Source organism: Mesoplodon mirus (genome assembly GCF_964341445.2).
Source record: "Mesoplodon mirus genome assembly, chromosome: 3".
In the NCBI taxonomy this organism is placed as follows: domain Eukaryota; kingdom Metazoa; phylum Chordata; class Mammalia; order Artiodactyla; family Ziphiidae; genus Mesoplodon; species Mesoplodon mirus.
In genome coordinates this window covers 96,726,828-96,743,390 of record NC_138978.1, presented here as the reverse complement: position 1 = coordinate 96,743,390, position 16,563 = coordinate 96,726,828, and the positions used below count along the sequence as shown (strand labels likewise).

The 16,563-nt window shown below is 37.4% G+C and overlaps 1 protein-coding gene across 3 annotated transcripts in view; it reads left to right on the top strand.

Moving 5' to 3' along the window:
• OLFM3 (olfactomedin 3) overlaps positions 1-16,563 on the top strand; it is a gene marked incomplete at both ends in the record, with an annotated part of 186,823 nt that overhangs the window by 152,094 nt on the left and 18,166 nt on the right. For 2 of the 3 annotated variants that reach the window (XM_082616601.1, XM_082616600.1), the window contains 3 exons: positions 1,264-1,410; positions 7,704-7,859; positions 12,881-13,100. In XM_082616601.1, coding sequence (XP_082472727.1) covers positions 1,264-1,410; positions 7,704-7,859; positions 12,881-13,100 — 523 coding nt within the window. Of the gene's footprint in view, positions 1-1,263; positions 1,431-4,655; positions 4,723-7,703; positions 7,860-12,880; positions 13,101-16,563 lie in introns of all 3 variants that reach the window. The other variant, XM_082616599.1, reaches the window with a different exon arrangement.

The window sequence follows — 16,563 nt, the reverse complement described above, 5'->3', positions numbered from 1 at the left end:
AATTTTCTCTTCTGTGAAATGGGAATAGTAATTATTCCTGCTTATTAGCACCCTTCTTTGTACCCATGCATCAGCAAGTCAATGGATGTGAGCTATGCTGTGTAATAGGGTCTGACCTAGCGGAGAATGTATGCTCAAAGCAGAGTTCTTCTGAAAAATAACTAGACAAAAAATAAGTTACTTATTTTTGTACTTGATAGAATGTACTTGATATGGCAGATAGGAAGTAGCCAATATATCCTGTAGCTGGATATGGACTAATTATTGAAAAAGACATAAGAAAGACAGATAACAATACTAGAAAATACACATTAAGTGCCTAAAGAATAACATAGACAATCCTCCTGAAGAGGTTGAAACCATAAGGACTGAGTAAATTGAAGATTTGTAAGAGAGGTATTCCAAGTAGGAGAACAAAATGAGTAACATACAAAGATGTGACTCAAGGTTGCACGCTTTCAGGACACAAAAAGACCAATTTGGTTGGAAAGAAGTTTCTTATAGGAAGATACAGAAAAATCAGAAACATAAATAGGAGGCAGACTGCAGTAGAACAGGAATGTCACTTTAAGATAGGGTTCTAGGGAGTTTGGGTGACAAGTGCACAAAAGTAATTTGGGAAGATCAGTTCGGCGGCCTATGCCAAAATACTGTCTTTAACTCTTCTGAGACTCTATATCCTTTGCAAAACAATGCTGGTCTAATTATTTTTACCCTATATTCTCATGTGATACTTTTCCAGCTTTATTAATAATTGACCCTTCAATACATGGGAAGCTCTCTGGGAGAGGGCTTTGCTTCAGAATATCACACATGAGTAATAATCAGAAAAATACATACTACTAATTACCATTTACTGTTGAGGAAGACAAGCTAACAGAACCTGTGTAGAAAGATTGGTGATATGTGACTAAGTATTGAATATTTAGATACTTCTAAGTATTGAATATTTAGATACTTCTAAAGTTGCATTAAATTGTCCAAATATGACAGAAAGCATGAGGAAGTGGTGTAGGATCAAAAAATAGTTAATAATATGGAATCAAAAGAAAAAGATTCTCCTCTGAGCACTGAAAAGGAAGGTATAACTGAATGAAGCTGTGCTGCCTGTGTGAATTATTTAAACTCTTTCTTTTTAACTTTAGAGAATAAAATCACAAACTTTAAATATCAAAAAAAGAAACATGCTTTGCTTACTATTATACAAACCCACACTCTTTCTTTGTCTGTGTGTTCTGTGTTTTGTGCTATTGATTTCCTCAGACTCAGATTAGTCCCAAAGAAGGGTGGCAGGTATACAGCTCAGCACAGGATCCTGATGGACGATGCATTTGCACAGTGGTTGCTCCAGAACAAAACCTGTGCTCCCGGGATGCCAAAAGCAGGCAGCTTCGCCAGCTGCTGGAAAAGGTAGGTGTCCTCTGTCCCCTGTGAATATTTTTATTGAAATCTACCATTCTTTGAAAAGGAAATTATGGGAAGGCAGGTAATGGTGAGGAGGGTTCTTCCAATTTTTGTCCCCCTTCTCTAATAAATGCTTTCCCCTTCCTTGAAAGTAGTACCTCAAGATTCCTGCTCTGTTGTTCTATTTATATGACTTTTACTTCTCCCAGTCTTGCCTTAAGACTGGCTTTCTGTCATATTTCTTAATATCTAGTCTATCCCTCCTTAAGAAGAAAATAGTATGAAGTCTTATTCCAATGACAGAAATTTAGCCTCAACTTTCAGGATCACACTAGGCTCTTTGAGCTCATACTTTCTGATCTCATTAACAATCTTGCAGGGAAGTTAAAATAATGGCATACAATATGCAAGCTATCTGGACTGATAATGAATAATTCCAAGTATTCAACATCATTTTCTAAGTCATTCCTTTGAACATTAAGTTCTTCAATTTCATTCAATAGCATTCTCTCCATATAATTTACTTAAGCTGGATCCATAACAATCAAATGCAGAATGCCCTTATTTTCTTTCACAGATGAAAGTCATCTCATGAAGGGTTATTTATGTTTAGTTTAGGGAGGAAAAAAAAAATGAATGGTTCTTTCAATTTCAATTTTCCTCATTCACACTTCCACTGTGTTGGCCTCTGAATATAGTTGGACAGCTGGGGTGGCCAGAGTGATGGAAGGATGACAACATATTTTAATTTTAAATATCTTCAGGGATAATAAGATAAACTAGGTAGTATGTGTTTTTAGAGGATATCATGCTCAGCAATTCACTCTACACAATATCCTTTCCATGATCATCTACACAATTATAGCACTGAATAGGAAGCTTTAACAGAAAATTAAGAGAAGATAGAAAAATGAAAGCACTGAATTTGTTAATACAGACATCCCTAGTTTATGCAATTTTAAGTCCAGCTACAGTAACTCTCTTCCACTGCCATATAATTAAAATAACTTTCCTCAGTGTACATTACTTTGAAGTATATTGATGCCCTAAGATTTTAAGAAGACTTTTTTTTTCATATTTTCATACAGAGATTAGTCTGCCTTTTCTGCCCTTACCCTTGGAGTCATCATCACCTATTTGCTCTCTCTTTTTTAAAAAGATCCAGTCTTCCCTGCTCCTTCAATATCTGTCCCCTAAACAAGAGCAAATGTAACTGTCATTCAAGTTAATGACCCCAGCTAACATGCCTCTCAACTGTTAAAACTGTTCAAGACATATGAACTATGATTATTCTTCTCTTCATAGATTTTCTTTATATCTATGAAAAAGTTCAAACATATAGTTTAATATTGTTTGGTTACTAGGGAAATTAATTATGTTGGTAAAAAGATTTAATCTTTTAAATCCAATTTTGCTTTTCTATTAACTTGTATTTCCTCTCAGATTACTAACTTTCTACTCCATCTTCTTTTCTATGCAAAAATATCTTCTTTCTACATCAACTATGATCAGAAACATTTTCTTAGACTCGATAATCTTATTTCTGTTACTATTTTCAGTACAGCACTGCATACACACACCCACACATAGACTTGGACATTTCTTCAAAAATCAGCTGAAAAGTTCAAATAAACTATGAATGTCAGGAAGTGGATAATATTCTCTTCATGTCCAGAGGGAAATGTATTCCAGAGCTATGATAAAACCAGGAATTAGTAAAGGATGAATAAGGTATGAAAAGTACAACTAAGGGGATTGATTGAAGCAATCATTGAAGTTTATATGACCATACCATCCAATAGGCAATTTGTTTAACCGTTTTAACAAAATTCTAGAAAATCACACCTTTAAAAATGCAGCTGCATAGCACAGGGAGATCAGTTCGGTGCACTGTGACCACCTATAGGGGTGGGATAGGGAGGGTGGGAGGGAGATGCAAGAGGGAGGGATATGGGGATATATGTATACGTATAGCTGATTCACTTTGTTATACAGCAGCAACTAACACAACAATGTAAAGCAGTTATACTCCAATAAAGATGTTTAGGGCCTCCCTGGTGGCGCAGTGGTTGAGAGTCCGCCTGCCGATGCAGGGGATACGGGTTCGTGCCCCGGTCTGGGAGGATCCCATATGCCGCGGAGCGGCTGGGCCCGTGAGCCATGGCCGCTGGGCCTGCGCATCCGGAGCCTGTGCTCCGCAACGGGAGAGGCCACAACAGTGAGAGGCCCACATACCGCAAAAAGAAAAAAAAAAAAAAAAAAAAAAAAAGATGTTTAAAAAATGCATCAATACCTAAATGACAAAAAACAAAATTTATTAACAAAATCAACGTCACCACAGGTTAGATTAATCAAATTCACCATTTGGTAGTGTTATGGAAACAGAGGAATAATAAATTGTGTATACTATTTAGAGTGTCCTGAAGGAAGTAAGTAGCACTGGTTTTCTGCACTGACCCAAAGAAAAAACATCTGAAAGCAGCATTCCTTATGCAGACTGAGCCAATCCCTTGCTGGCTTCTCTATAGTTTTACAAATATCCAAGGTACCAGATGGCAAATAGGAGTGTGACAGTTAAGCAGCCCATTTCATTATTAACCGAAGGATTGATTTAGTCTACAATAAGGGAATATTCTTATTGAGAATAATATTAATAACAATAGTTTCCATCTATTGTATTTGTATCTGCTCCATTCAAACCTTATAGCAGAAGTTGTTGCCCTTCTGAGTTTACATAAAAGGAAACGTGTTTCTTGAGGCTAAAAAAACTTATCAATGTCACTCAACCAGTAGACTGTGGAGCCATACCAGGTCAACTTTGCATTTTCTCAACACCATGCCAGTGTCATTCAAACTGCCACTGATGGTACCCACACTTATTTAACTGATGCTCTGTCAAATATTTTGAACAAGTATTTATACTACTGAATATCAGAAAAATTACAATTGGTTTCACAATACATCAGGTCTTAGTCTATACAAACTAAAATTTTTCACTTAAAAAAAAATGCTTGTCTGTTAGCTACGTAGCATCTCTGTACAGGCCCGCACTGTCTAGGGCAATATTTCCTAAACTGTGATTTTTGGAATAGGATGCTGATGACATCCTCCAATAAAATAATTTTAAGAAACACAGTACATGATACTTCACTCTTGAAGATTTCCGTTACACGGTTTAATACTAAAGGTTCTGTGAAGAACTACAGTAAAGAAATCCCTGTTTATTTTTGTTAATCCCAATGCTATCCAAGCATACTGAACTGTAGGGCTTCTTTTTTTCAAGTGGCCTCCACACTAATTATAAATGAGAGTGAAAATCTAAGTTAATTTGTATTTAAGTGCAGAAAGGCCTCAGACGTTTTATTTATACAAAGAACCAAGGTAAATAAAGAGTTCACAAAATTATCAGTGAAGAGTAACAATGAGCTTGCCACACTATGTAGACAGTCTACCCAGGGGCATGTGTAGACAGCTGAATAGCAAGACATCAGAGATAAGCAGACTAAAAGAGGAATGAGTCTCCTTCCCACAAGTGTAATCATGGGGATCCAATCTCAAGTATCACCAGGAAACTGATTCTCAGTGGGTCTCCACAACCAGTGGGAAACTAAACAGTCCTAGGTACAGCCAGCAGGAAAAGCAAAAGGCAGCCCAGAACCATCCTCCCCAGTTAGATAGCTCCATCTCTAGCCATCACCCCAAATGTAGCTCTTATAATTATACATGATTCTGCTTGAAGGTCACAATCAAGTCTCAGCAAAAATTCTCTCAGTGCATTTTCCCATAACACAAATAAAGTTGAAATTTAAATTGATAGGGTAAGTTAAAGGCAAAATAAGAGAGGCTGTTTTAACTTTATCCAGGATATCTCACTTGCCTATCGTTTTCTAATTGTATGGATTCTGCCTAAGTACACAGAATTCCTAGGAAAATATTGGACATGCCAGAGATGCGTGTTTTCATAGACAAATGTCGTATTTAAACGTGTAGATAGTTTCTTTAACACAAATGGCTTTTCTTTATTCATGCTTAACCATAATGGAGTTGAAAATTATTTTGAAAGCATTGCATTCATCCAAGATGCAGTTACCATGCTTTCAATGTTGCCTCAGTAATTCTGTGCTGCATCAAAGTTTTTTTTTAAATGAAGCTTTCTGAATGTAGGAATGATAGTAAATTAAGAAATATTTGAGGGTCATGTAATACTATAGCCAAACCAGTGACAGGAGAAAGATACTTTTGTTAAAATATTAAAATACTTGTTACATATTACCACTGTTGGAAGCCTAAGATAACTTTACCCAATAAATATTTATTGAGCAATTATTCTGCGCCTAGTTCTGTATAAGGTCTTGGGAATAAAAGGTATGAATAAGACACAGATTCTAACCTCAATGAGTTTACAGAAGGGCAGCCACTTTTCTGCTTCCCATTCACACACATTACACAATTAGATTTAATATAAGCTAGACTGTAGTATGTCCCGAAAAGACAGGGTTTATAAAGGACAGGACTATGGATCAAGACAGCAGAAAAAGAAACAGAAAAATGTGACCTTCTCTGACCAAAAAAAAAAAAAAAAAACAAGTGGCAGAACTGAGGCAAGCCAAGGCAGCAGAATTCACTGCCTTTTCTGAATGTTCCAATGCTGAGGAATATATTGACAACGGGCTCTTTAAAGCTAGCTGGTCCACTAAGCTTTGTGACTTACCTGATGACAGAAATTATCTCTGAACAAATCCCTTCCTTATTTGTGACTCACAAGGTTTTACAATGAAAATAACTTTTTTTATGTGTTACATAAATAATACTTGTTTATTTTAAAATACATGTAATAACACATAAAAATATATGAAATGAAGTAAAAGTCATCTGAAATCCCATTTTTTGAGCCCATGCTTTCATGTATTCATTTATCCATATAAAATTTATATACAATATTTACCAAGGACCTCTTTCTACAGTATTTATTTTGTTACTTCTCCTCTCACCCACACCTCACCACCCCCCACCAGAAAACTAATTTTAACCACCTAATATGTATTCTTCTAATCCTTCCATATCTTTCTCCATGTTTTTTGCTTATATACTCCTTTCTTTTACATATGTGTGCTCAAGTGTGTGTGTATGTGTGTGTGTGTTGTGTGTACGTGTGAGACATAGTGAGAGAAAGAGAGAGGGAGGGAGGGAGAGAGGTGAATTTTATTTAGAATAAAAGTATTCAAGTTATACAAAGATCTTTACATTTGCTTTTCTCACTTACTTTTCTCATGGATATTCTTCCATGTTAAGCAATGTTTCTCAAAATGTATAAACATAAGAATCACTTAGGGAATCTTGATAAAATAAAGAGTCTGCCTCAGTATCTCTGGGGTGGGCCCCAAGATTCTGCAATTTTGACAGGCTCACAGGTGATGCCAAGCTGTTGCTCTGTAGACAATACTGTGAGTACCAAAGTATAGAGCTCTATTGTATCCTTTAAATTAGTTTAGTCATATTCTATTCCTCAACTCATTTAATAGCTCTCCTCCTATTAGAGGCTTTCACTTTGTTTTCCAGATTCTGCTGCCATAAGAATTAGAGTAGTCTTTCTTTCCTCATTTCTACATGCTTTATAGGTCACCTATTTCCCACTTCTAAATAGCCTGGGGCTCAATGAACTTGGGATGGTACCATCACCTTAACATATGTTTATTGCCTATCTACCAAACACTTGATGCAGTGGCCATTTTCCAAGTCTCATAAACAGTATGGTCTCTGAGTTAGGAGGTGTCCCAGTGCTACCACCACTCATCTTGCTCAGTTCAGCCTCACCCCTGGGAGTACTTCAGATGCAGCTTGAAGTAACTGTACTGGAATGAATGCATGCTAGATCTGTTGGACACCTCACCACCATCCACAATTGCTAAGCATCCCAGACCTTGAGGAAGTCAGTCAGTACTTAAAGAAACAACTTATCTTAACATTTAATAGATTGAGCCATGATAAGCTTACTAAGCCCTGGAATGAATATTCTATTTTTTAAATTTATTTTTCTGATATATCAAATTCTTATTAATATTTAGTCATTTCTAATGCTAGAATGTCCATTTTATTATATCCTGCCTAGGTACAGTTTTCTTTTGCTAAATTATTTGAATGCTTATCATGAAGAATTAGCCTTCTGAAAGTATGTCCTGTGGAAATGCAATTATGGATTTGGCACTTCCAGTTTTTAATGTTAATGTCATTTTTGCTACTGCAGTAGTGATTGTATATACCTGTAAACAGACAATAATGCCAATGTTTTTGTTTAACAGGTTCAAAACATGTCTCAGTCTATTGAAGTCTTAAACTTGAGAACTCAGAGAGATTTCCAATATGTTCTAAAAATGGAAACCCAAATGAAAGGGCTGAAGGCCAAGTTTCGGCAGATTGAAGATGACCGGAAGACACTAATGACCAAGCATTTTCAAGTAGGTTTGACTTCAGCAATTTTGTCAGTCCAAATGAGACACTGAGTATGATGGACAGCCACCATGGCACTCAGCTAGAAATAACTGTACATCGGCCCATATATGCAAGGTTCAAAATTCACTGGGGACATCAATAATCTCTCCACTGAAACTGACCATTAACTGGTAGGAATGCATAGAAGACTTGCTATAAAAAGAGCCTGACCCTCCTAGAGCTAAGTGGAGATTCTGGATAGATTTAAAGGCATTTCAATATGTATGACAATAGTAAATCTAGGAAAATTAATAATTAAATTTATCAAAGATTTTCTGATGATTTTATGCCTTGCTAATATGAGGAGAAATACAGAGAATATGAATTATTAAAAGAGGCAATAATACCATTATTAACAGCACATAAACAAGGGTTGTTTCACAGTTTGATACAAAAAAGTATTTATTTATTTTATTTTGTTATTTATTTTTTTGGCTGCGTGGGGTCTTTGTTGCTACACGCGGGCTCTTTCTAGTTGCGGCGAGCCAGGGCTACTCTTCATTGCAGTGTGCAGGCTTCCCTTGTTGTGGAGCACAGGCTCTAGGAGCGCAGGCTTCAGTAGTTGTGGCACACGGGCTCAGTAGTTGTGGCGCACGGGCTTAGTTGCTCCGTGGCATATGGGATTTTCCAAGGCCACGGCTGGAACCCGTGTCCCCTGCGCTGGCAGGCAGATTCTTAACCACTGCGCCACCAGGGAAGTCCCACAAAAAAGTATTTTTTTAGACTTTAAGCTGTTTATTGGTAATTATCTAGAAACACTGAAAATGGAGAAACAATGCTTTTAAGCATGCTATGTGGATTTTTATTAACTATGTATGACACTGTCATAGATTAAAATAAAATCTATGATAATGTCATTTGAGCCTCTATTAAAAAGAAGTAGTCTGCCTTACAAAGGCATAGCACATTGTTTATAAAACATACTGTGATTTTACAAGCATAATAGCCTCTGCTTTCCCTGCCAGTTAGGAAGTGAGATACACTGCTAATGGTGAGGGAGTGGGCCTGAATCCAAGTTCTTGGTCAAACATTAGAAGTGCTTTTCATACAAAATTGTGATTGGCAGGGAGCTAGTCAGGGACATGAAACAGGGTCTCTGCATGACACAGTTTAATATGGCAGAAATTAGCCTGGTTTTGTAATTTTCTTCAGTTGTGCTCAGGAGCCTGAGTAGAAAGGTATAAAAAACAATCATGCACTGAACCAGTTTTAAAGTTTTCCCAGAAAGGTACAACAGAAGGACAGGAGGGTAAGAAAGTTCAGGGTATTGACAAGAGAGGGGGCTAAAGTGATGAATCATGAGATTAAATTGAAGAGAGAAGTAAGCAAAGCCAGAAGGTTAAGAAATGACAACAAATTAGAGCAAGGCCTAGAAGATAAAAATAAATTTAAAGATTATTGGAAATAAGAGAATGAGTAAACTAGAAGAATAGAGAAATTATGGGGGAATGGTAAGCACAGAAGAGTATAAGGCTGAAAAGCAAATAAATTAATTTTAACCAATATTTATTGAGCACATACTGTGTACAAGGCAGTGTTGGGCCCTCTGCTGGGTATATACTACATAATCTCTCTTCTTTGAAAGACAACTAACCAACAGGCAGGTAAAATTTGACAGTAAAAAGAGGCATAAACATCAAAATGGCACAAAGGGAAGAATTATTTATTTTTCTTAATTTTGTTTAGAGAAGTTCAGGGGAAGAGCTACAGGACTTGGCAATATTCAAGAAAACGGTTTTGGACTAGTGCCCACTTTCCTCCCCAGAAAATACTAAATTACAGAGAAGATCAAGAAAACCAAAAGATGTTCAGTGTCAATTTTCAATATTCAGGGTTAGGGTGTAGACAATAGAGCAATACCGTGAGCCTGATGTGATGTTGAGGCTATCAACAAAGTAGGAATGATCAGCCGGTACTTACGGCACATAGGGAGCATTCCCAGAAAGGAAGGGGGACAGAAGGAGAGAAGCTCAGGGTTTCTGGCTCAGAGTGAAAATCATTCAAGTTCGGATGGACAATACATACTGTGACACCAAGTGACAGCTTGTAAGTACCAGGTCTGGCAGAGTTGGTGACAAATGATGACGCGTGTGCATCTATGGGAACTTATGGGAGAAGAGAGGAGACAAAGAAACAAAAAGATACAAGGCTGAGAGCAAAAAAAAAAGAGAAAGTTGCCTATTCTATAAGTTTGCCTAGCAGAAGCCAAGCCACCAATAAGAAAACTTAATTTTTAGGCAGCACCACAGAACATGATGATTTTGATTTTCCTAGTTCATGTAATCCACGTGGATACTAAACTTGTATGTCAAACTCCAGATAGCAATAATGATAATAACATCATTTTCTTGAAGAATTACACATATTCAACACATAGTTCCAAGCACTTTAAATATACTATATATTAGCTAATCTAATCCTCACAACAATCCTATAAGGTAGACACTGTTTATTCCCATCATTCACATGAAGAAACTGATGTACAAAAAAATTATGCAATTGGTCCAGGATGGTATATCTAATATGTATCAGAACTACAGAGTCCAGCTCCCGAGTTAAGCCTCCTAATACCAATGCTATACTGCCTCTCCAAATAGACTATAGCTCTCTGAATTAAATTTAATAATAATAATTAAATGCTCAACATATGCTTGTTAAATATATTTATTCACCAAGTCCTATCATGAGTCAGATTTTGCTCTAGCTGCTGAGGTGCCATATATGAGAAGAAGAAATGGAACATTCCAAAAGTAAGTTTAACATTAAGAATACTTTTAAATTGGAAGAAAATCCTCCTCTGGCACACCCTTTTCCGCTTATCAAAAAATCTAATTAGGTTGTGTCTTCTATATTCTTTATGATAAAAATGCTTGTTCTAGTTATCATACTTGAGACTATCATTCTTATATGAAGAAATCTTGGTTGGGTAAGATAGTCTAGGTATACACTTTGCTATAAGAGCAACATAGTAGAAAATGAAATTCTAGAAAGGATAAGTAAGCACAGATCTGTGTTATTCTACTTTAATCTTTTAAGTATTCGATATGTACATTAGTTGGACTTTCTATTGTTCTCTGACAAGTGTCCAGAGTTAGAATCGACTGCCAATAATTGAATTATAAATTTTTGAAAAGACCCCAAAATTCATACACACACACACACACACACACACACACACACACACATAATTTTTAGCTCAGGGGAAATAAAATGCCACCAAAATTGTGACACTGAATTACTCTCTTTTCAATATTCTCATAGTAGAATGTAAAATTCTTCATTGTAACAGTTGCTATAATATGCAGCAAATGGTACCATCAGAACTCTTCTCATTAAAATCCTAATGAAGCAACTGTGTCTTCCTTTAGGTATAGCACAAAATGCTCAAACTAATAAGAAGTTTATTTCAAAATGAGCCACTAAAATGAGCAAAGCTATGCAATTCTGCCTTTTGACTGTGATATTTATCAATCTTTCTCATTATTAAGACTTCTGTCCCCTCCCACTCAACATGGACATACAGACAAATTCTAAGTATTCCAATCTTACAGAACAAGTGCAAATTCCCCCCAAGATACACAAGCCCATAAATCAGGGTGGCAATGGGAGCTCCTGCTATTTTAATGCATTGATAGTGATAACATGTTCTAAATGTAATTGTAAAATGCAATTTTCAGCTCCTTAAATTAGTTAGTATACAGCATGGTTTCTGTTATGATCATAGTAGTGACAGCTCTTCAACGAATGAGTTAATTGCAATAAACTCACAACTGAATCAAACTCATGAAATATTTTAACTGACCACCACCACCAAGTTAAAAGAAAGGAGAAAAAGGTGACATGTTCAGAAACTGAAAGTGAAACTGCAGGTTTGGCTCAGTCCCAAGATAGGAGTGACGGAAACAGTGTTGGCAAAGTATACTTCTTGTTCTCTAGACAAAAATCAACGTTTCAGTTTCAAACAACTCTGTGCTCTTTTATTACATAAATTATGAGCACCTTAGCCCCTGAAAGAGTTAATTTCACTACATTGGTAAGCAACTCTGCCTTACATAAAGAGCTCTAAATTTTCTTTGCTAAGTCGGAAAATGGATAATAATTTAAAATAGTAATCAGCAACATACATTTCTTTGAGCTTTGAAAAGCTTTGCATGATTTACTATACTTGCTGAATGTACCTTCCTAATGATGCTGTGCTAAGAAGGATATTAAAAAGAGGGAGGACTAGAAGGACAGAGTGGTGGAAGCCCAAAGTTGGAAAAATTCTGTTAGGCAAAAGCTGTTCCAGGATCCAAAATTTCCTGTAAGTACCCCTATATTATTAATAGTTAGTTAATGGGTAAATAGACTTAACTAAACAGGATATTTGACCTATTTCTAATAATTCGTAACTAGAAGATGGACCTCGCTTCTATTTCCTAACTAAATAATGCATTGTTCACTTTATAAAATGCCACCAGAAAGCAAGATAGTACATAAACCCCGAACTGCTACCATAGGAAGTTTTGTACTTATGATAAGGATCAATCTGTTTCATAAGCAAGTAACCATTTAAAGAGGTGTTCTTGTATTGAAAAGCTGAGATAAGTGGATTGCTATTAATGATCATGTAGCCACTTACATTCTCACGAAACACACAATTTCAATCAAAAATCAATAAGCAGGGCTTCCCTGGTGGCACAGTGGTTGAGAGTCCGCCTGCCGATGCAGGGGACACGGGTTCGTGCCCCGGTCCGGGAAGATCCCACATGCCACAGAGCAGCTGGGCCCGTGAGCCATGGCCACTGAGCCTGCGCGTCCGGAGCCTGTGCTCCGCAACGGGAGAGGCCACAACAGTGAGAGGCCCGCGCATCGCAAAAAAAAAAAAAAATCAGTAAGCAATAGTGAATCTGTTTTAATAATCTCCCTTAAGTATCATGTGAAAAAGAACGTTGCTGTTTGATCTGTTTAAATGACTCTCATGAATACAATTGGCTGCTTTTCACAGGAGTTGAAAGAGAAGATGGATGAGCTCCTGCCCTTGATTCCTGTGCTGGAACAGTACAAAACAGATGCCAAGTTAATCACCCAGTTCAAGGAGGAAATCCGGAATCTGTCTGCTGTCCTCACTGGAATTCAGGAGGAAATTGGAGCCTATGATTATGAGGAACTACATCAAAGGGTGCTTAGCTTGGAAACCAGACTTCGTGACTGCATGAAAAAGCTAAGTGAGTAGAACAATTCCATTTGTCTGGGTTGTGTTTTTAAGTAGCTTCAATAACAACTGCATTCTTACATTTTGGAAATAGTCATGAATTCCTAATTCTAGGGAAACTAGTACCTGCTTTCTAAGTGTAAAATAAGCGTTCCTTGGGCTTCCCTGGTGGCGCCGTAGTTGAGAGTCTGCCTGCCAATGCAGGAGACACAGGTTCGAGCCCTGGTCTGGGAAGATCCCACATGCCACGGAGCAGCTGGGCCCGTGAGCCACAACTACTAAGCCTGCGTGTCTGAAGCCTGTGCTCCACAACAAGAGAGGCCACGACAGTGAGAGGCCCGCACACCGCAATAAAGAGTGGCCCCCGCTCTCCGCAACTGGGGAAAGCCCTCGCACAGAAACGAAGACCCAGCACAGCCAAAAATACAAATAAATAAATAAATAAATAAATTTAAAAAAAAAGAACAGTTAAAAAAAAAAATAAGTGTTCCTTGATGGCTTAAGCAGGCCTGGTTATTCAAGGTTATCTGATTAACAGTTGCCTGATTTTCAGAGCACCCTGTTACCACGGTGGCTTGAAATAAGAGGTCTGGCAAATACAGCAATGCTATTGGCTACACTAATGGAAATAAGCTTTATTTCAGACAGATTATTGGTGACGGTCAATCACTGTGTGGCCACAGAAGAGGAAAGCCATTTCTGGCAGTAGAGAATGTTAGAGACTGGGGAAAAGGCCATTGTCCTGGGACCAAATGTGAAAGAGCAATGATAAGGAAATGAATACAATTTCTCTACTATGCAGAGCTCCCATCTGCTGCTCTGATCCACTCAAGAAATAAAAAGGAGGTACCTACTCAAATACATATTCACTACTCTACAAGGGGCCAAGCATGTGACATGGGGAATGAATTTTAATTTTTGACTGCTAAAATGTGTGGTTCCACCTGGTCTGAGTTTACAGACTTTTCCGTTGCCACTCAGTTGAAGTCATCATGGGACTAGTTCGTAACAATGTGAAATAAATAAGTGTTCATGAATTGACTAAGAGGGATTGTAAATCCATTTAAGAATAGTATTTTAGTTGTTGACATGCTGTGATATGATGGTGTTAGGTGAGGGGGACTCAATAACCATAGAAAGTGTTCTCTCAAGGTTAGAAAAACTTTTCTGGAATAGGAAATAAACTGGGAAGAGGAGTAAAGAATTTCAAAAAAAAAGAGTCGATTTCTAGTAAAGAAACATTCAGAGCATAAATGTAAACACAAAACAAAATTTGGATGACTTACAAAAAATTTTAAAGACTACTTATTTTACAGATGCAATCCAAATGATAAAAAAAAAGATAGCTAAAATACAATATGTTGCATTCAGTAATCACAGCCTCAAAACAAAGTGGGGAATCACCACATCAGAGGCCCCACTGCAGTCATCTCAGGATTTCTAAGAGAATCCAACAGAATTTATCAGAAGGCAGTAACGTAAACTCCTAAGGCTAAACACACGTGCAGCAATCCTCAGCTCCTTATTTCTCATCATGCATGGCCCATACTTTTTCACCTATAACTGGTCTCCTAATAATCATGACTCCAACAGATTCCATGACTTGCTCTTCTCTACCCACTGTCCACATTATTGCCAAAGGGATTTTTTTTAAGTACAAGTCTGAAATTATTTTCCTCTATTTAAAATTTCCTATGAATCTCTTATGCCCTAGGATACAGCCCATGGCTTAGGAGGCCCTTCATTGTGGCACTCCCTACATCTCCCATCTTAGGTCCTGCCATTTCTCCCCTCATACACTATATCCCAGTCAAATGTGCTCTACACTCTAACCATGGGGCCATACTGAGAACCTGTTTGTTCCTTCTCCTGAAACACTCTTTCCCCTGTTTATCCTTGCTTTATCAATAAACAAACTTTCACCTGCCACATGTGACAGACTCCTATTCATTTTGCAGGTCTCAGTTTAAATGTAATGTTTCACCTGAATTTTCACTGCCCTCCCCATGTATCCTCTGCATCCCTGCTAGGTGCTCTCAAATCTTGAAATCTCACCAATGATTGGACTGTTCATGTTTCATTATCATTTTGTGTTATTGGATGTCTCTTTTGCTAGACTTCTGTTCCATAAGAATAAGTACATCTATGATATTCACTCTAAATACTGTATCTCCCAATGCCTAGAAAACTAAGGAAAGTTATTCAGTAAATATTTGCTGAATAAATTAATTCTATAAGCAGTCATAGTAACAATTTCTAAACTTTCAACAGAGTAAATATAAGGTATTTCAACAAGTAGCAGAGAACAATCCCCTTTACTTGCAAAACAATGATCTCTTTTAGCCACATATTTGTGTCAAGATGGCACAGGACTGATTAAGATTAAGCAAGGGAAAAGTCATTTATTTAATACAGTACTTAAAAACTCCCTTATATGGTGTGCTTTTATAATTCAAGTTGTGGAGTTTATTGCTAACAGAAAATAGGTAAATATTACTGCATAAAGAAATTCTGCTGTGGGCTTCCCTGGTGGCGCAGTGGTTGAGAGTCCGCCTGCCGATGCAGGGGACACGGGTTTGTGCCCCAGTCCAGGAAGATCCCACATGCCGCAGAGCGGCTGAGCCCGTGAGCCATGGCCGCTGAGTCTGCGTGTCCGGAGCCTGTGCTCCGCAACGGGAGAGGCCACAACAGTGAGAGGCCCGCGTACCACAAAATAAATAAATAAATAAATAAAAATACTTTTTGTTCAATGCACAGATTCATTTTATAGCTTGCCAGATGATGTCTGGCAAGAAGAAAATCCCAAACCAAGAATTGTTTTAGTGCTCTCAATACCTAAAAGTTACTTTAGGGGTTCAAAGGAGTATTCAAATGCATATTTATTAGCCCATAAAATATCTGGGTAAAGATATTCTGTAAATGACAGTACATAGGACTAATCTGTGTAGGGCTTTAATTTGATTTGGAAGAGGTCCATTTGTTGTTGATGAACCACTGAAGATCTTGAGAATCTATTCACTCTGTCATTCCTAGTATCTCACAATAAACCCAAGCCATTGGCTTTGTATGCTAAGTCCAGGCACCTACTTAGCACAAATGGATTCAACTAATAAACAGGACCGGCAACAGAAAGGTTCTACACCTAGTAATCACCTTGAACCTTAAAGTGTGCCAGTTATGTTTTTGAAGGATTAACATGGAAAACCCTTGGGATTTGCTCTACTTTACAAATGAACTTCACTTCTAACATACACTCTCTCTGAGTTTACTTAGCTGGAAATAATGTCCACCACAGTTAGGAAATTCTACATTCCTCTCAGCTCTTTCGTAACTCCCAATTTGTTTTTACTAATCCACATATAACTCCCAACACAGAATCTCCTACAATATTAAAAATGATATTTGAGACAAAGAGGGTTAATCCAAGTAGACACAGATTCATCCTATTCCTTCTTACTGAACCATGGATAATGTCT